At 39.3% G+C, this 21,331-nt stretch overlaps 1 protein-coding gene across 10 annotated transcripts in view; it reads right to left on the minus strand.

The window, feature by feature from the left end:
• The window catches only part of Fam13b (family with sequence similarity 13 member B), a 75,381-nt gene that overhangs the window by 40,991 nt on the left and 13,059 nt on the right, over positions 1 to 21,331 (minus strand). For 8 of the 10 annotated variants that reach the window (XM_031365296.1, XM_031365297.1, XM_031365294.1 and 5 more), the window contains 7 exons: positions 18,799 to 18,965; positions 17,271 to 17,462; positions 16,640 to 16,852; positions 13,551 to 13,728; positions 13,112 to 13,253; positions 9,779 to 9,874; positions 5,947 to 6,107 (listed from right to left, as the gene is read on the minus strand). In XM_031365296.1, coding sequence (XP_031221156.1) covers positions 5,947 to 6,107; positions 9,779 to 9,874; positions 13,112 to 13,253; positions 13,551 to 13,728; positions 16,640 to 16,852; positions 17,271 to 17,427 — 947 coding nt within the window. In that variant the 5' untranslated portion in view covers positions 17,428 to 17,462; positions 18,799 to 18,965. The remainder of the gene's footprint in view (positions 1 to 5,946; positions 6,108 to 9,778; positions 9,875 to 13,111; positions 13,254 to 13,550; positions 13,729 to 16,639; positions 16,853 to 17,270; positions 17,463 to 18,798; positions 18,966 to 21,331) is intronic. The other 2 variants (XM_031365303.1, XM_031365300.1) reach the window with 1 other exon arrangement.

Here is a 21,331-nt window from a genome sequence, read left to right on the forward strand (position 1 = left end):
TCCACAAAGGTATATTTGGTTTCAAATATTCAAAAGAATTTTCTTAGTACCAATTGAAAGATACTCTCTATTGCCAAAAAATATCTTGCCCTAGGAAAGATATAACTGGCCAAAAAGGAACTCCCCCAGAATTAGGGTTGGGGCAGGGTTCTGTTTTATCTTCTCAGAATAAAAGCATACAACTAAAAATTCTGGAGACCACTGGACAACTGAAACATCTTAAGAAAAAGAGCGGAAAATGTCCCACAAAAAATAATATAAATTGCCCAATGGTTTCCATGATGATGATGGGGCCCCACAATAATGAACCACTTGGACTGCAGTAACAATACTGTTGTGCCAAGGAACTGTTAGTGATCCCCCCAAAAACACACAGGAGCAGATCTGATGCAACTCACAGCAAGGTCTTTATTCTATTCAAACTAGCTCTCCTCCCCCACCCCGTAACGCACCACCATCACGAAGGACAGTTTAGTGGTGGAAGAGCCCCAGCTGTCTATTGGGGCAAGGCTTTATAGTAAGCAGCAAACAGGGAGTACATTGTGCAGTCATCTAATTGGAAAGCTGCTGTGGCCTTTAATATAATTGGCTGGTGCTGGGAGTACTATCATAAACTTAACTTCTGTTCCCCTCTGCACTGGTGGTCATTAGGAAAGGGGTGGGCTTATAGCCTGGGGTGCAGGTTTGTTGGAGACAAATCTTGTTGGGGTGTAACCTAGAAACTCTGGTCTTGTTGAGGATTAGTCTAGAGACTGGAGCTAGGCTCAGGTTTTTTGTTTTTGTTTTTGTTTTGTTTTGTTTTGTTTTTCAAGACAGGGTTTCTCTGTATAGCTCTGGCTATCCTGGAACTCACTCTGTAGACCAGGCTGGACTTGAACTCAGAAATCCAAGTGCTGGGATAAAGGCATGCGCCACCACTGCCCAGCTTAGGCTCAGGTTTTGTTGGGGGAAACTTGGAAACTAATGCTACATACCAGCCTGTTAGTTTACCTGAGTTCAAACTTAGGTCAGGTTCTCTAAAATGAAGTCTGAACTTAAAAGATTTGGCATCTCAATACCACTGGGCAAAACTGCCCCATGCCTCTTCCACTACCAAGTTCTGTGCAAACAGCAGACACCTGTTCTAGTTCATCTGAAAGCTACCATTGGGGGCTGGAGAGATGGCTCAGCAGTTAAGAGCACTGACTGCTCTTCTAGAGGTCCTGAATTCAATTCCCAGCAACCACATGGTGGCTCACAACCATCTGTAATGGGATCTGATGCTGTCTCCTGGTGTGTCTGAAGACAGCTACAGTGTACTCACGTAAATAAAATAAATAAATCTTTAAATAAAAAAAAGAAAGTTAACATTACAAACTATAGGATAATTAAGAAATACAAGTTAATAATCAACCAAATGTACGATTTTGTTAGGCTCAGCTAATCACAGATGTTTTCTAAGTTAATCAGATAATAAACAGCTAGAGACAAGCATCATTTGCCTATTCAAATATACTGATAGGTGATCTTCAAAAACCTCAGAGATCTACATAATGTGGCATTTAAAGATGTCTTATTAATCTAAGACTTTTTTGACAATGAGAGACGTCAGCTCCTAGTAGCACCCCCATACTACTTCAAAGAAGATAATGAGCACTGAAGAACCTCCTTATGGAGTTTGCTTCCAACGTGGCAAGCTGCTACTGGGCAAGAGACTGCCCTTGCTTTAACTGCTGACAGTGTGCTGTCTAAGCAGTGGACAAGGAGAACACAAACAAAGTCGAATGTTGAGCTCTGCCAGGACAAGGTATGTAAGTCCTTCATATAATTCTTGTTACACAGAAAATTCTGTCAGATATTCTGGGCCAGTAGGCCAAAGAGACAGATGCTCCAACACTGCAGAGGAATCTTGGGGGACTGTCCAGACAGCCAGCAGTCTCTCTCATTTCTATAGTTTGGGAATCTGCTTGCTCTACATTTCCGGTTTATTCAGTAATATTTATTCTTCTCAGGTCTCTAATGAGGCTGAAGACTAGATAGTTACAGCCTCACAGTTAAGCTTAAGTTATTTAGGATTTAAAAAAATGTTTTAAGGTCTAAGATCATGTTTTCAGGTTTATACATTCAAGTTATGATAGAAAGTGATTTAAGTACAGAACTTTGGAGTCACCAAGATAGGATATAGTAGAGTACTTTCTCCAAGGTTGCCTAATACAAATGAACTAGACATTGTGAGTGTAACACTTACCAGACAGTATATAGTTTACTGACGTTAGAGAGAAATTCTTTTTTTTTTTTTTTTTTGGGGGGGGGTTCTGAAACAGGGTTTCTCTGTGTAGCCCTGGCTATCCTGGAACTCACTCTGTAGACCAGGCTGGCCTCGAACTCAGAAATCCGCCTGCCTCTGCCTCCGAAGTGCTGGGATCATAGGCATGCGCCACCACCGCCCGGCTGAGAAACTCTTTTATTTAAACAAGAGGAGGAAGTGCCACAGGATGTTTGATCACACTGTGAACCCTGAGATTGTGTTATTTACTGAAAAAAGTAGTTTCTAGTTGTGGTGTGGCTCAGCTTTATCACATACCTCTGTGGTTAGAATTCAGATATGTCCTTCGCACACATCTTTGATTCCAAACAATGAAGGGAAAGTAGTTTGTAGAAGGACGCACCCATGTTTGAAAGTGACTTCTAATTGAGTAGCAGACAAAGGGACAAATCAGAGGAAGATTTAACAGAATACAATATGCCCAACTCTCAGAGAAGAAAGACTAGGGAAGCTACTTAACAGGCAGTATAGAGAGAGGAGGTAGTTTACTGGGACAGCTATACAAGGACAGGCTGTAGAGAGAGAACAAGCTAGATACAGAAGAAGACAGGAGCCGCCACAGAATGAGGAACCAGAAGATGAGAACAGATTGATAAGAGTTAATATGGGATCAAGAAGAGCAACTCAGGAGAGGCAGAGAGAGAAGCCAAACTCAGTCAGTCAGCTTGGAGAGGAGTTTGAGTTGAACTGAAGAGCCAGTCAGAGCTCAGACCAAGAAGGAATGGGCTTACTCGACAGTAAGTCTCAGAGGCTGAAAACATTCTAAGCTTAAATTAGACTGGACAGAGGCTGGAAGCATCCAGGACTAGACAGACCTAGGTTAGTAGTAAGCCTCCAGAGAGCATTTACATCAGGTGAATAAAAAATATGTTTACATTGGTAAACCACAGATACATAGTCAGCATTTTGATGGGCAATTAGTGCTTCAAATATCAATATAAAGTAGGATAGGGAAGATGGCTCAGTGGTAAAATACTTGACTGTGCAAAATTGAAGAGCTGAGATTACAGTACACATGCAAAAGTTGGCATGGTATGCATCTATAACCCCAACACTGGGGGAAAAGGGGAAAACAGGCAGACTCTTAAGATTTTAGCCAGTTTAGCCTAAGCAGGATCTTGGTTCAGTGAGTGGTTCAAGGTCGAACACAACTGCACGAAGGTATCCACACATGCATGTGACACCTGTAAGTAAAAATGATTTAAGTACGCAAAAGTCTGTTGTGTTCTGTGTGCCAGTGCTGGAAGACAATAGTAATTAATACATGTCACTCATCAATCAGCTGTTTATCCTGTAACAAAACACTGGAGATAACCAATTTAAAAAGAGATGCATATTTCAGTTCCTTGTTTTGAAAGCTTTCATCCATGAGTGGTTGGCGATACTGTTTTCTGTCCAGTGTTAATGTAGCATATCAGAGTGAAATCAAGCAAAGACCTTCAGCCTTATGGCCAAGAAGCAAAAAAAAAAAAAAAAAAAAAAAAAAAAAGAAGAGAAAGGGACCCCAAAATCCCATTCGGGGGCTCCTAATGACCTAAAGAAAACCACTAGATCTTACCTCTTAAAGGTTTAACCCCTTCCCAATACCACTACTCTGGAGAACACCACTTTAACAAAGGCTCTGATGGGCATTAAAGATCCAAAATACAGCAGTTACATGGCCACAACCATTACAGACAATATAGAAAAGAATTAAAAAAAAAATGGGGAGTCATCACTGAAAACTAACATTTACAAAGAATTTGAAGGAAGCAAGCAAATACCTAGGGGGACATATATCTAAATAAAAAAAAACTACAAAGGCTCAGGGGGAGGTTATGACTTAGCACATTTGAGGAATTCTGCTATAGCCAGAAGAGAATGACCAAAGGCATAATACCCAAGAGTTAAAGTAAAAAAAAGGCAGGGGCAGCTGCCAGTGGGGTGTGTGTGTGTGTGTGTGCGCGCACTCAAGAGTGCACATTAGTTAGAGAGTGCACATGACTCAATATTCATTTGAGAATTCTGTTTATTATAAATAAAGCAGGATGATACTGAAGAGAGCTAATAAAATGAGCTGTGGATTTTGTTTTTAAGATTTCCTTTCAGGGCTTGAAAGTTGCCTTAGTGGTTAACAGCACTGGCTGCTCTTCCAGAGGAGCTGGGTTCATTCTCAGCACCCACATGGCAGCTCACAGCCATCTGTAACTCTAATTCCAGGAAGTCTATATCTTCTTCTGATTTCCACAGACACCAAGCATGAAGATAATGCACATATATACATGCATGCAAACCACTCATACACACAGAAAATGAGAGAGAGAAAAAGAGAGAGAACACAATGGAACACATATCACACAAAACAAACTTTTTTAAAAAAGCAGAAATTGATCATCAGTTTCATAATGCTTACAGTTCTATCCTTGTGCCCATATTCAACCCAACTCAAACCTAGAAGCTAGAAATATAAGTCAATTCAGGAGGCCGGAGAAATGGCTCAGCAGTTAAGAGGTTAAGAACACATACTGCTCTTCCAGAGGACCCAAGTTCGATCCCTAGCACTCAGTTCAGGAAGTTTACAAAAGTCTTAAACTCTTTTTTTTTTTTCCCAAGACAGGGTTTCTCTGTGTAGCCTTGGCTGTCCTGGAACTCACTCTGTAGACCAGGCTGGCCTAGAACTCAGAAATCCACCTGCCTCTGCCTCCCAAGTGCTGGGATTAAGGCGTGGGCCACCACCGCCTGGCAAGTCTTAAACTCTTGCTAGCCTCTTCTGTCCTCCATGGACACTGTACTCATGTATACATATCCCACACATAATTTAAAACGAAATATTTTAAAAGTCAATGTGGTAATTTGGATGAGAATAGTCCCCATAAGCTCCTATGTTTAAACACTTGGCCCCCAACTGGTGAACTGTTTGAGAAGAACAGGAAAGTGTGGCCTTGTTGAAAGAGGTATTGGCTTCAAAAGGCTAGAGCCACTCACAACTGCTCATGCTCTCTTGCTTTCTCTAGAGTATGTTCTCCTGAGCTCTCCATCTTACATGTTCTCTCCCTCCCTCTCTCCCTCTCTCTTCTGAATCAAGATGTGAGCTCTCAGCTGTCCTGCCACACTCTGCTCCATCATCAACTCCTTCAAACCATAAGCCCAATTAGATGATTTCTTTTAAAAGCTATCTTGGTCATGGTGTTCTGTTACAACACAGAAATTCTATTTCAGAGATTATAAAATCTTACCCAAACCAACTAACTAGCTAATATAAAAACAAATTTTAAGAAAAATATATACAAGGCTTTATTTCTGAAGAAAAGTGGGGCAGCAGCAAATGAAAGACCCTTAATGAATTTTAAGTTTTCTTTTTGCTCTTTTTTATACTCAATTATCGGTCTCTTTTTTTCCTGAGAAAGGGTCTTAATGTATATAGTCTGCATGACCTGCTTAAAGAGATCCTCTTACCTCTGCCTCCCAAATGCTGGGATTACAGAAACATGCCACCATATGCAGCTAAAATTACTTCCTTTTCTTTCTTCTTTTCAGTACCCAGGGCCCTATATATGCTAGGCCAACCCTCCAACACTAGCTATACCCCCAGCTCAACTTCACAAGCACTGTCTCTCGGTGCTTGAGTCTACAGTGAAAGTTGACTCAATTGAAATCTTCACCTTGTTGATGCTGTAACACTGTCTGATTCCAGAATGTTTTCAGTCATCCTTAACTGCAACACCTCTGGCATGCCAGCTGACTTTTCTACACCTTCTTCTGGAAGCTCTTCTATATGCTCCAGCTTTTCATCTTCCTCTTCTTCCTCAGAAAGTTCATTAACCTACATACAAAGGAATTTCAGGATTAAATTTAATAAAGCTTATCAAAATACACTATTCTAAAAAGAAAAATAGTATAAAGGCAAGTAACGCATTTTTAAATTTCCTAGTCCAATCTCTCCTATGAAGTGCCAACTTTCTTATATCAAAATAAAATTATAGAACAAGGAAAACATTTACCTAACATACTCAAGGCCCCAGGTTCAATCCCCAATACTGCAAAACTAAATAAATAACAATAAACAAGTATAAAAACAAGACAAATGTAATTTTTTAATTTTATGTCAAGCAGCATTTTGATGCAGGACAAACATGAAAAATGTTACAATAAAAAAAAAGCTTGCATGTAACAGTAAGAATGTTTCATTGTTGCTGGGCTTGGCAGCACAGGCAATTCCAACACTGGGGAGGCCAGGGCAGGAGGATCACTGAAAGTTCCAATTGGCCAGGACTTTACATTAAAACTTGTCTCAAAAAAAATTTTTTTAAAGCTTCATTTTCTAACTACTTTTGTAAATTTAATATGAAAGACATCTAATTCCTTTCTCCATTCTAGGTATATTAAACAGCCATTTAATGTAAGTATAAAAAAGAGGGCACAAAAATATTTACATGGTGAGACATATCTGTAAACCCAGTAATTGGGAGACAGAGGCTGAATTATTAACGTTCAAAGTCATCTTACACAGTAAGTTAAGAGGCCAGCTCAGGATATATAGGGGGGAGATAAGTGTTGATTTCACCTGAGTTGGCACACTTGTCTTTAGTCACAGTACTCTGGAGGCAGAGGCAGGGAGATCTCTGTAAGTTCCAGGCCAGTCTGGTCTGCACAGAATATTCTATCTAGGCAAGCCAGAGACATACAGTGAAACCCTACCAAGGAGAAAAAGAGGAGTGAAATGCTAGTGTCAGCTATGTTTCAGAAAAGGTCAGCTAACTTCTGATCACATTTTCTTTTTTCATGAGGGATGGAACCCTAACTAGTGACATAGCTTTGTGGTAGACCACTTGCCTAGCATTTACAATGTACTGAATTCTGTCTCCATCATTGTCCCCCACCCCACCCCCAAAAAAATCCTGAAACAAAGAACTTATATTTTAACTATTTTTTAAGTAATTTACTTTTTACTTTCTGTGCACTGGTGTCTTGCCTGCATGTGTATCTATCTGTATAAGGGTAGCAGATCCTGGAGTTAGACAGCTAGGAGCTGCCACGTGGGTGCTGAGAAGTGAACCCATGTTCTCTGGAAGAGCATTCAGTGCTCTTAATCACTGAGCCATTTCTCCAACCCCACATTTTAACTATTAAGCACAAAGTTGTAATTATATTTTTCTAGTAGGATGTATAAAACGCCATCATCAAACCAACTATATTATCATTAACAAAAACAAATAAAGACCACCAAAACACTATCGAAAACTTAATAAACCTTTTTTTTTTTTTTTTTTTTTGGTTTTTCTGAGACAGGGTGTTTCTCTGTATAGCCCTGGCTGTCCTGGAACTCACTCTGTAGCCCAGGCTGGCCTCGAACTCAGAAATCTGCCTCCAAAGTAATGGGATTAAAGGCATGCGCCACCACCGCCTGGCTTAATAAACCATTTTTAAGTGAAATATATTTTAAGGTTGTCTAAAAGAAGCAGTTGGATATGGTGGCACAAACCTGTAACAGTTCAAGCCTGCCTGGGCTCCACAGTGACTTTCAGCCCAAATTGAGCTACTGAGCAAGACCCTGTCTCAAAAATAAATTATCCCAAAGAAGAAACTATCTATAAATACCTAATAGCTTTTATAAGCTAATACTAATCATTAAAATACTGAGCAACATATCTTGTGCCAGAGCCTAGTCAAACTAGCCAGACAACCACAACTGATCAGAACACAGAGAACCAGCTGACTGTGGGTCCCAGCCCCAGCTGATGTGTTAACAGAACTCCTGCACCTAAGCTCAGGAATCACTGACAGAGAGGGCATGGAGACTGCAAAAGCCAGAATGAGAGAAACTTTGCTGTGAGACTGTGTCTCCTAGAAATGTCTAACACTACATCCATGAAGTGTTATCAACACGGCTACCTAAACAAAACTATATAAACCCAGGTGGGAGTGTCTCAACAATAATGGTATCATGTCAGATGAAATTCAACAACGGTCAATGGCTGGAGGACACTGCTCAGTGAGACGTTGCTTGCCTCACATGCCCAAGACTATGGGTATAACCTATGGTACCGCAAAACAACAACAGTCAATTGCTTCAATCTGTAAATACATGACAGACTCCATTTAATTTAATGCCTATCTACCCCATAAAACAGGGATGAAAAAACTTCAAAGGGGGCAGTGAGCTGGATAGATAGCTCAGCAGATAAAGGCACTTGCCAACAAGCCTGACTAGATGTCCTTAAGATTGTTCCCCAGAACCTATATAGCAAGGAAAAAATAAAATTCCCCAAGTTGTCCTCTAAACTCCACAGGGAACCATGACACCTACATCACCCACAAACACAATAGATTTAGAACTAACTTTTATTTTAACAGAATAAATACTAATTCAGTCCACCTATTTTTTGGTTAAAAGGTACTATTTTAACATGTATCACTTTTATAAATCATTTTGGGGACTAAGGAGATGGCTCAGAGGGTGTAACATGCAAGTGTATAGTATGCAAGTATGAGATTAGAGCTCAGATTCCCAGAACCATGTACAAAGCCACACAAGAATGATGGTATGCCTATAATCCCAATATTCAAGACGTCAAGTCAGGGTTCCCAAGGCAAGCTAGCTAGCTACACTAGCCCAAGTCAGTGAAGTCTGGGTATAAGGGAGAGACCCTATCACAATAAACAAAGTAAAAGTAATCAAGGAAGACACCAATGTTAACCTACGGCCTCCATACACAGGTATACACATGTACATGCACATCTGCACAAGTGTGCCCATGTACATACAGACACACATACATACAAGCTAAGGTAAGTTAGACTCCTCAGTTGGCTTAGACAACATGCCACACAAGCATTAGGTCCTCCATCTGGATCCACAGCTGCCATATAAAAGCCAGACATGGTCATGTACATGTGTAAATTTAGTACCGGGGACACAGTCAGGCAGATGCAGCACACACTGACCAGTCACTGAGCACCTAACTCAGTGAGACCGCCATCTCATAAGGAAAAGCAACAATGGGGGGACACCCATATTGTCCTCTCTAGGCTACAAATACACATATACCACACTCTCAAAATTGTTTTTAAAAAATGTAAAGAATTATTTTTAAAAAGTGGAACTATGAAAGCCTTATGTTAGCTACTTCATACTGAATATATCATATTCAAGTCAATAAACCTTACATAACTGGCAGTATTTTCATCAGCACTATTATAATCAACTAAAAATATAGCCTGTAGGTTTTTTCTCAATTCCAATTCCTAGTACAATCCATGAAACTTCCTCCAGTAATGACCAATCCAATTTCTTAAGAGCAAGAGAGGACATAAAGGATACATACATACATAAAATGTCCTCTCTCATTCCCAGTTAATCCTCGAAAGCTCTTCACCTTTCCCTTGTCCACCTGACCGTCTGCTCAACAATTCTCCTTTATTCGGAAGTTAACCTCAACTTGCCCTATGTAGCTGCCTTGACTTCGCTTAAGGAAAACCTTCACCCATACTTACATCTCTTCTTTCTTTGACTGCTGTAATTCCCTTCTCTAGGGCCTCGTGAAATGCCTGCTCTCCAGACTCCAGACTGTGGAGAATGCTGCTACCTGCCTTCTCAAACGTATAAAGAAACATAATTATCACTTCCATCTTCAAACCATCTTACTGGATTTTCATTATTTACAAAGCCCATTCAAAGTCCACTTGACTTTATCAAGTCATTTCTCAAACATCCCCTATCCATCATTTCAACACATACACTGACTAAGACTACCTACTACCTTCAAGAGAGTTTAACAACTAAATATCTGGGTTAATGGAACAAAACTCCAGAACAATACTGAATAAACTTGGCTTCCTTCAGATATCAAAATTAAAATAAAAAGCACAGCACTGCCAGATGTAAATGAAACGTAAGGTATTTAAGCTAAAGCAATTTAAACACAACTGCTCAGAGTCTTGAGATGATCTTACTTTCACTCAAATACCTCATCAATTCTACTAATGAATCAAAACTGTCAAAGAAAACTAATAAGTTTATTTTTTAATGTGTAAGAAAATAGACCCCAGAGACTAGAGAGATGGTTCAATGGCTAAAGCAGCGGCTGCTCTTCAGGTACCGGTTCAACTCCAAGCATCTGTAACTCCAGTTCCAGAAGATCCAACACCATTTTCTGGCCTGCGAGGGCACCAGGCATGCACATGGTGCATACACATATATCCATACACATAAAGTTAAATTTTTTTAAAAATAAGAGATCCTAGTAACTAGCAACTGATAAACATGCGGCCCTACTGCAAAGCCCACCTCATTCCCTATGTCTTGGAGCTATTTTGCTCAATTACTATTATCTTTTCCTTTTTTTTTTTTTTTTTTTTGATTTTTCAAGACTGGATTTATCTGTGCAGTCCTGGCTGTGTGGGAACTTGCTCTGTAGACCAGCCTGTCTTCAAACTCAGAAATCTGCCTTAGTGCTGGGATCAAAGGAATATACAACCATACCAGCCTTACTATTATCTTTTCCATCTATGGGCAAACAGAAAGAATTTCAACATTTTTTCTTAGTCTTACTTAAGTATCAGCCTTTGTAGAATAAAGCATAATATATTTTAAAATCAATTTTTCTGGGACTGGTGAGATGGCTCAGCAGGTAAGAGCACCGACTGCTCTTCCAAAGGTACTGAGTTCAAATCCCAGCAACCACATGGTGGCTCACAACCATCTGTAATGAGATCTAACGCCCTCTTCTGGTGTGTCTGAAGACAGCTACAGTGTACTCACATAAAATAAATAAATATATTTTTTTAAAAAAATCAATTTTTCTAATGCTTGAAAAAATATAAAAATACTGACATAATACACAGAGACATATAGTTCAACACATGTAAGGAAATTATAAGAAAAAAACCACAAAATTATATCATAATATAAAGTACAACCAAAGCATACACTGCAAATTTTAGGCATCTATAAAAAAAAAAATCTTGAAAACAGAAAAATCAATGATATAAACATATATACTGCTATTTTAAAAAGCTACTAATCTTAATTCTAAAAGAGTTATTGGATTAAAATGTAATTTAAAGAAGAATGACATGCAGAATTCCTCAACAGATAGATTTATAACTATCAAAACATTCAAGTTTAAGTATCAGCCAGACATAGTGGTACATGCCTGTAATCCCAACACTGGAAAGGAGAAGCCACAGAGTTAGAAGTTGAAGGCAAGTCTTGGCTCTGTAAGGTGTTCCAGGTCAGCTTAGATTCCATGAGACTCAGTCCAGTAGCCAGACTATGTGCTACAGAAGACCCTACATCAATAAGCTATCAAGGTGTGGTGGCTCATGCCTTTAATCCCAGCACCTAGGCAGTGGAGGCAAACAGATCTGTGAGGTGGAGGCCAGTCTGTGGTCTGCAGTTAGTTCCAGGCCAGACAGAAATATACAATGAGACTCTGTCTCCAAAGAAAGAAAACAATTCTTATGGCAAACCACTCAAATTATAGAAGAAAACCTTTCAAACAGATCTCTAGCTCACCAATTCTAAACCCGAGGAATCTCAATTAGTAATGGCTTCACAAAAACATTGCAATTATTCAGACTCTAAAATTCCAAACTCATAAAGGAAAAGAAAAATGTAAAAATGTAGGGACTAAGGATATAACTCAGGCACAGTGTCATAAAACCAAATGTGGTAGTGGATGCCTAGAATTCTACCGGGGAAGTAGAGGCAGGAGGATCAGAGGCTCAAGGTCACTCTTGCCTGCACAGCAAGTCTGAAGCCAGCCTGAGCAACAGGAGACACTCCCTCAACAAGAGAAAATAGAAAAAATAATGTACCTTAATTTTAAGCTTAATTTTATCCACACCTGGATAGCTTATTGATGTAGGGTCTTCTGTAGCACATAGTCTGGCTGGACCTGGTTGTGCAGCATAGATTGCCCTTGAATTATTGAGACCCTTAGCTCAGGTTTCTGAGTGCTGGGATTACTGGCATGTGCCTCCACACTCAGCGTCAGATGACTGTTGCTTCAGAATAAATATCAAGAGGACAGGTCAGTAGCTGTCATAAAGGTTGTTTTGTTTTGTGACTGAGTCTCACGGAATCTAAGCTGACCTGGAACACCTTACAGAGCCAAGACTTGCCTTGAGCTTCTAACTCTGTGGATTTTAAGAGCCAGGCATGGAAGCTAATCCCAGCACTGGGAAAGCTAATGCAATTTAAGATTAGCCTAGGCTACCTACTGAGGTCAAGCCAGACTACACTAAACTAAGACCCTATGCTCACACAAACAGTAAAAGCCAAAAATAAAACAATCCAAAAATCATGGATTTGAGTAATTTATTAACGTCACAGAATTTAAAATTATCCACTAGTCAGGTGTGTTGGTGTATCTGAAATCTCAACAACCAAGAAAAAGAAGTTATCTAGATTTCAAGGGCAGTCTAGGCTACACAAAATCAACAATTTCTAGGTTAATAGTAGGGCTGGGGAATAGTAGGCCGTGTGAGGAAGTACAAAACAATTTCTACCATGTACTCTTGATTTTTTCCTAGCTAAACATTTATCTCAGTAATAGAACTATATCCCTATCATGTTGAAAGCCCTGAGTCCAATCCCCAGCCCGATAAATTAATATACAATAAATGCCTTTTGCTTAGTACCTAAACTGAGATCAGAAAGTAGGAATAAGGGTATGAAATCCAATCATATGCCACATGGATTAATTACAAAACAATCAGAGAACCACTTTCTAGTTTAGAAAGTAAATTCTATGTAAGTTCAAGTCAAGCCAGTAAGAGCATATGCTTATATTTTCTAAAAAACAGGATATTAAATATGCTCACCTGCTCAGTAATTGAACTTAAATCATTTGATGAAAAATCTTCCTCTTCATTCTCAAAAAACTCATAATAATTTTCCAGAAGTCCCGCCATTATCCTGCTCACAATTTCCTGCTCTTTCATATCTTCCACATCTGTGTAAATGCTAAGAATAAAAGCTTAAATTGATCTGAGTTCTTAAATTACAGGTAAAATGAGAAAACCACCAGTGAGTCACTTTATGAAACTGAGCAATTTATGTCATCATTCTGTGCCTCAGTTTTCCCATCCGTAAAACCTAATTTGTACCCTGAACACAGCAATGCTCTGAGAATTAACCAGATATACTATAAAAAAATAATGGTTCACCAAGTATCCTATGATCCTTGGGAAGACAATATAATGATTCCATTTCACAAACCCAATTTTTAAAAACTTAAACAAAAGTTGTGAAATAACTTACTGGAAGACATCTGGACCAAAAACAGCAGCCAAAGAATTTGCAGACCAAGTTTCTTCATGGTGTGATGCTACATTGGCTAAGAACCTACACAGAAACTTTAACAGACTGTAATTAACAGGTGGAAGCTGCTGTAAGAGGAACCTCAACTTTCTTCCAAATTCATCTTCATTATTATAATCTATAAAACATAATGACAGGTTTTCTTAATGAAGTAAAAAGTAAAGCTCAGATATTTTGCCAGGTTCACATTACTCCACCCACATCATTTTTACTATAACAATTCAAACCTCTTCACTTCCTCTGGAGAGGCCAAACCCCTTAGGGCTTTGCACTTCCCTTATTAAGTGAAACAAGAGTTTAAAGGGAAGGTGGAGAAAAAGGACTCAGCCCCTCAATTACTGTAGGATGTCTTCCCCACCTGTTACTCATGTGCCTCAAGTCTCTAATTCTTCCTCATGCTGTCTCCTGCAGGACTACACCACCTGGGTCTCCAAACAAATGCCAACTCAAAGAAGTCAAAATACACTGACCTCCAGTCAACAAAACTTACTAAAGAGCCATCAACAAGCAATTATCAATGACAATTTTCCTCATGGACAAATAAGAAAATAAGCAATGAACAGGGTGACGAGGATTTTCTTCCCTCTTGGCACTCAGAAAAGAATCACTAAACATAAGTAATATGGTCCAACTAAGCTGAAAGGTTTTCTGTCTCTCATTTGGTTTTTTCCTCTAAATTTTTTGGGGTTGTTTTTGAAACAGTCTCACTTGGTAGCTTAGACTGACTGGCCCAGGCTAGCCTAACTCATAGGCAATCCTCCTGCCTCAGTGCTGGGGCTATAGGCATAAACCACCATACCTGGGCTCTGGTTTCTTTTTTTACCAAGTGCATGTGATATCACAGAAGCTACTAGGCCTTATGTTTGTTATATCAATGAGTTTTTACTAACAGAAACTAGAATTTTAGAAACCCTATTAGTGGAAGATGGTCTAATTTTGGAGAATTTCTCAGAGGTACTTCAAAATAAAGTAATTTTATTACTTTCATTTTTTTTCCTGCAGGTTTCTTAAAATTAACTCAGAGGGGAAATGGTAAAAGGTTATTTATGGCCATGACAATATTGGCCATTTCTGCAAGACAACAGACTACATATAAACAGTTTATCAGGGGCTGGGGTGGCAGCTTAAGTCAGTAAAATTCTTGCTGCACAAGCAAGCATAAGCACCTGAGTTCAGATCCCCAATATCCCAGAAGAAGCCAAATACACAGACTAGTCCCTGTAATCACAGGACCAGAGGGACAGAGTCCTGAGGAGTCCTGGAGCTTGTTGGCCAGCCAGTCTAGAGGACTCAGAACTCTTAAGCTCTTCAGGGAGAGACTCTATCTCAAAAAATAAAGTAGAGAATGACTAAAGACAACAACTGACATCAACCTCTTGTCTCCATACACACACACACACACACACACACACACACACACACACACACACTCACACACACACACTCTCACACACTCACACACTCACTCTCAAAGTGTACCAGGAAGGGGTATAGTCACATGATTTACTTAAGATTTTTTAAATGCGGGCTGGAGAGATGGCTCAGCAGTTAAGAGCACTGACTGCCCTTCCAAAGGGCCTGAGTTCAAATCCCAGCAACCACATGGTGGATCACAACCATCTGTAATGAGATCTGATGCCCTTTTCTGGTGTGTCTGAAGACAGCTACTGTGTGTTTATATATAATAAATAAATAAATCTTAAAAAAGAAAAAAGTTTTTTAATTGTAATGACTTTCCTACACTTTGTGGTATTAGCAACTGTACATTCAAATAAATACACCAGTACTCTGATCTCACAATTGAATGAAATATGCCTAGGATTATAGACATAAACCATGACATGGTTTTAATATTTTTTGTTATGTTTAATACTTTAATAATTTAATGTTTTTAAGATATCATGCCTGTAATTAGTGGAAAATTTACTGTAAATGGATATGGTAGTGCACACCTTTAATCCCAGCACTCCAGAGACTACATAGTAAGCTCTAGGATAGGCAAGACTATAGAGAGAGACCGTACCACACAAAGAACAAAAACAAACAAAAAAAGCATATAGGCAGACAGGTGAATAAGCATTTGTTAACTTCTGTGAAGAGCTTCCAGAGAGAGAGAGAGAGAGAGAGACAGACAGACAGACAGACAGACAGACAGACAGACAGAGAGCAAGCCTAACAGTTCAGTGTTTGCTGTTCTTGCAGAGATTCTTAGTTCAGTTCCTTAGCACAAGAGGATCCATCTGACACTCTCTTGGGACTCTGCAGGAACCTTCACTCACACAGACACACATATATACATAATTTTTAAAAATAAATCTTTTAAGTCACTTATATCAACTAAAAGCAAAATTCAATTAACACTAACTATACCTAACATCTCCAATTTATCATACTGATTTTGTATTTATCATCTACTTCTCTATATATACCTTTAAGCTTTAGCTCAGGCCAGAGGACTAGCTCAGCATGTAAAGGCACTTGCCACAAAGTCTGGAACCCTAAGTTCAATTCCTTGACTGTTTGGATCTCCAAAATCCATGTAAAAGTAGAAAGTTGAGGAACAACACTCAAGGCTGTCCACTGACGCCCATACACACAAAGTGGGACACATGCACACTCACACATAAACACATACATCATATACACAAAAATACATAATTTTTTTAAATATTTGTTATTATATGTAAGTACACTGTAGCTGTCTTCAGACACACCAGACGAGGGCGTCAGATCTCATTAGAGATGGTTGTGAGCCACCATGTGGTTGCTGGGATTTGAACTCAGGACCTTTGGAAGAGCAGTCAGTGCTCCTACCTGCTGAGACATCTCACCAGCCACATACTTAAATTTTTTAATAAGTTGTACAAAGATCCAAGAAAATTGCCACTCTCTTAACTATATACCCAGACGACAAACAAGGAAATAATTAATCTCTGAAATATATATATTAAACTAAGCACATATCAGATTTCTAAAAGGTAAGGACTCTAAAACTAATAATAAATGACTGATAAAAATCAAATTGTTACCTTGAGAAAGCTGCAGCAAGTGAATATGCAAGCTGCCAGGTATGACGGGCTCAGGGAGCTCCTGCAGGAAAAATCTAAGGAGACTGATGGCTGAGGGGACGTCTGCCTCCTTAACCAAATCCACCTCTTCTCCACTGTCGTATCTCTGCCGGAGCCACTCCACTGTCTCAGCATTCCCATTGACTTGAAACAGCCCTTGTTGCTCCAGACCTCCTACGTTAGTTCAAGGCAAGAATTAAGCTGCACCTTCAAGGGTCTAGCCACATATTCATATTCATTCTCAACTTAAAATGTTCATACTTTTGGAAAGCCATTCTGGGCTCCCCAGACTTAATTAAAAAACAAATTGATCATCTAACACATACTATCTCTGAGGGATATTCTATTTCATCCCACCCTTTATATTCATTTTAAAATTTCCTATTACCCCCGCTGAAAATGTTCTCAGCTGGGCAACTACCATTTCTGGGTAAATCAATTTAAGTAAAAATATTTTTTTATTGTTTCTTAGTGTTTATATTGTTCTTCATGCTTTGCACTATCCATACTAAGAAAAAATTAAATCCAAAATCAAAAAGGGGTAAATTGTGTTTATTACAAAAGCTAGCCCTCAAAATAAGGAAATGTATACCATGTTCCTCAATATAGTCCACAACGTGGCGGACTATGAACGGAACCTCATTGTCTGGATGTCCTCCCTGCTGCAGCTCATCAAGTGGAATTCCAAATATTTTGCTAGCAAGATCGGAGTTGCAGTTACTCAAGGAAGGGGAGGAGCTCTTCCTCATAGCTTTTTTGCAGCCAGAAATCAAAGCTGTCTTTTCTGCCAAATGAAAGACAAAAAAGAAATAGAAAAAGGAAAAAAAAAGACTATAATAATTAACAGGTGGCAATATGAATAAATACATTAAAGAAAAAATGCTTTTACACCTGAATGTGCACTCGTCTATTTAAATATGTTCCAGTTATCAGGCCCATGATACAGCCTACAAATACATCTCAGTGTAATTACCTAAGTTTTTCTCTACTATACAATGCTCTGTAACGTCTGAACACTTTATCAGCATCAAACAAGTCATCTAAAACTTTTGGGAAAGTGACAGTTAAGGGCCAAATGTGGCCCCAAGACTTTCACTCTGAAAGCATAGTGACAATGCAGTTTTTAGAAGAAGCCAAACCCAATCCAACTCTGAACCTTGCAATATGAACCCTCAGTTCACAAACTGGGTAATCAGGAAAAGAATCTCCTTTTATAGACTGATAGGCTTATTTGAGACATGGTCTCAAGCTTGGGATTGGCCTTAACCTCAAATCCTGCTGCCTCAGCCTCCTAACTGCTAAAACTCCTAACTCCATATGTAACATTCCTCACTAACAATCAATCATTTTTTATAAACAAAGGCCTGATAGGAACAAGAATAATCGCTGTTGTTGTTTTTCCGAGACAGGGCTTCTCTGAGTAACAAGCCTTGGCTGTCCCGGACTCCCTTTGTAGACCAGGGTAGCCTCAAACCCAGAGATCCACTTGCCTCTGCCTCCCAAGTGCATCACCACACTTCAACTGGAAAACTTCCAGATCCTCAAGCCAGTCCAGAAGAAATGATTGTCTATGGTTCTCTTAATCTTGTAGGTTAGAGATCAGTAAAGAGAAGATATAACTGTCTCCAGTATCTGAAGCATTAAATAGCAAGTAGTCCAAAAAATTAACTTATTCTAGTAAAAATCCATTCTTTAAACAAAAGCAGAAAGGATTATGTTTAAGAGAAAAAAAAAATTCCAAATACAGATACTTCAGACCAAAGGTGAGCTCCAAGATTCTAAAGTTTAAAAAAATTAAGACTGAATCAACTGCATTAGCTAGATCAAAGGCACCATAGCATGACCAGGAAACAATCCAACCAATTTTCATGAATAGTAGAAAATGAGTTAGGAACAAAAAAAATCATGAATTCACAGTCTTGGAAAAAGAACATCTATTCTTTGATATACTTGGTACCAGCTAAGTAATACAAAACCTCAAAGTTAATCTAATAGCAGCTAACTACATGAATCACTGACAGCAAAAAAATAAATGGAGAGAAAAAATTAGTAGCAGCTATAAACAGCAAACTCTAAAAGTCTTTGTGGGTTTACAGAGCAGGACCACTAAGGAAGCTTACCTTTGAGTACTTAAACACCTAAGTTTAAAAAACGGCTTCTGCACCAGCTACCCTCACTGAGCAAGCATCTTTTTGTCATTTATGGTTGTTTGAGATTATGGCAGAAGATCAGCCTGTAGTTCCTCATTGAAGAAACGCAGAACTCGATCAGTACTTCAGCAGTTAATCTATAAAAAGAGAAAAAAACAACTGTTTCAATTCTCATATCTTTATGTATGTTTGTGTGTGGTCTTCTATTCTTATTTTTTAAGAGTAAGAATCCATCTTATTTTTTAATAGAACCTCTCACTGAATCTGAAGCTTACCAGTACAGATAGACTAACCAGTCACTGACTCCCAGGAAACACCTGGGATTTCAGGATCTAGCAATCATTTCTAGAGAGGTGCTGAAAAACTTCTTAAAAAACAAAACACGCACACAAAAAAGTAGGGTCTTATTATATAGACCTGGGTGGCCTCAAGCTCAGAGTTCTTCTTGCCTCTGCCTCCCAGCCAAATCTAATCATCCAAATGCACAAAATTTCTCAACTGTCTTCCACTACCCAAAGCTCTGTATTTCTGGGGTGGAGGGATTAAGAGCACATATCTACATATATCTTGTATTTCTAAAGCAGAGTTGTGAATGATACCTTAATATACAACATACATTGATATAATACATTAAGAAACTTAAAAGAAGCCAGACAGTGGTGGCACACATCTTTAATCCCAGCACTTGGGAGGCAGAGGCAGGCGGATTTCTGAGTTCTAGGCCAGCCTGGTCTACAGAGTGAGTTCCAGGACAGTCAGGGCTATACAGAGAAACCCTGTCTCAAAAAAACCAAAAAAAAAAAAAAAAAAAAAAAAAAAAAAGAAAGAAAAGAAAGAAAGAAAGAAACTTAAAAGGAGCCGGGCGGTGGTGGCACACGCCTTTAATCCCAGCACTTGGGAGGCAGGGGCAGGCGGATCTCGAAATTCGAGGCCAACCTATAGCCTACAGAGGGAGTTCCAGAACAGCCAGGGCTACAGAGAAACACTGTCTTGAAAAAAAAACAAAACACTATTATGTTTAAGATTGTGTGTGTGTGTGTGTGTGTGTGAGAGAGAGAGAGAGAGAGAAAGAGAGAAAGAGAGAGAGAGAAAGAGAAAGAGAGAGAGAAAGAGAGAGAGAAAGAGAGAGAGAGAGACAGAGACAGAGACAGAAAGGGAAAATTTGTATGAAACTGCAGACACTAGAAGTCATGGGATCCCCTGGAGCTGGAGTGTCAAGCACTTGCGAGTCCTCTACAAGAGCAGCAAGTGCTCTTAAACACTGAACCATCTCTCCAAACCATCTTTTTTGTTTCTTTCTTCCTAAAGACAGAGTCATACTATGTAGTCAAGACTGGCCTGCCGGACAGTGGTGGCCCACACCTTTAATCCCAGCACTTGGGAAGCAGAGGCAGGCGGATCTCTGAGTTTCAGAAAAAGGTATTAGAAGAATTCTATAACTTACTCTAGACAAATTGTTTTCCAGAAATGGAAATGTTTCTCATTTTACCCAGCTGGCAAAAAGTTCCTTTTGGGGGCGGGAGGAATAAAGGAAAGATGGTGACTGAGGAGAGGTTTAAGTGTTCACCCCACAAGAAAAGAAGACCTGCGTTTCATCCTCAGCACCTACATAAAAAGCCAGGCATGCTGGAATGCCTTTGGAATCACAGTGCTGGGAAGGCAGATAGACAAGCTAGCCTAGCATAATCTGCAAGCCCCAGCTCCCCATAAGAGACTTGCTCAAGAAACAAAATGCACTTGGGAGACAGAGGCAGGCAGATCTCTTAACTTCAAGGCCAACCTGGTCTACAAAGTGAGTTCCAGGACAGCCAAAGGTACAGAGAAACCCTGTCTCAAAAAAAAACAAAAATAAGAAAAATAAATAGGGGCTGGTGAGATGGCTCAGTGGGTAAGAGCACTGACTATTCTGAAGGTTCTGAGTTCAGATCCCAGAAACCACATGGTGGCCCACAACCACCAGTAACAAGATCTGACCCCCTCTTCTAGTGTGTCTGAAGACAGCTACAGTGTACTTACATATAATAAATAGGTAAATCTTTAAAAAAAAAAAAAAAAAAAAAAGAAAGAAAGAAAGAAGAAAGAAATACAAAAACATAAAGCCAGCGTCCTTGCTGCTGATCTGTAAAACAGATCCTATATAAAATAGGATGCTATATAAAATTAATTTTCAGTAATTCATCTTCAGAAATGTTAGGTTTAAAAAAAAAAAGATTGAACCCATATAGAAAATAAGACCACACCTACAACTCAACAAGGAAACAACTAAGTTAAAAATGGGCATGGATTTGAGATAAATGTAAGTATGCTAGTTGTTTGTTCTTTGTCAACTTGACAGAGGCCAGGGTCATCTGAGAAGGCGGAACCCAGACTGGCCTGTGGGCAAGTCTGTAGAGCACTTTCTTGATTAATGATTGATGTGGGAGAATCTCATCCACTAAGGTTAAGTGCCATGCCAAAAGGTGGTCCTGGGTTTTATAAGAGAGCAGGCTGAGCAAGCCAGGAG

The sequence above is a fragment of the Mastomys coucha genome, unplaced genomic scaffold (genome assembly GCF_008632895.1).
Source record: "Mastomys coucha isolate ucsf_1 unplaced genomic scaffold, UCSF_Mcou_1 pScaffold13, whole genome shotgun sequence".
Taxonomy (NCBI): Eukaryota; Metazoa; Chordata; class Mammalia; order Rodentia; family Muridae; genus Mastomys; species Mastomys coucha.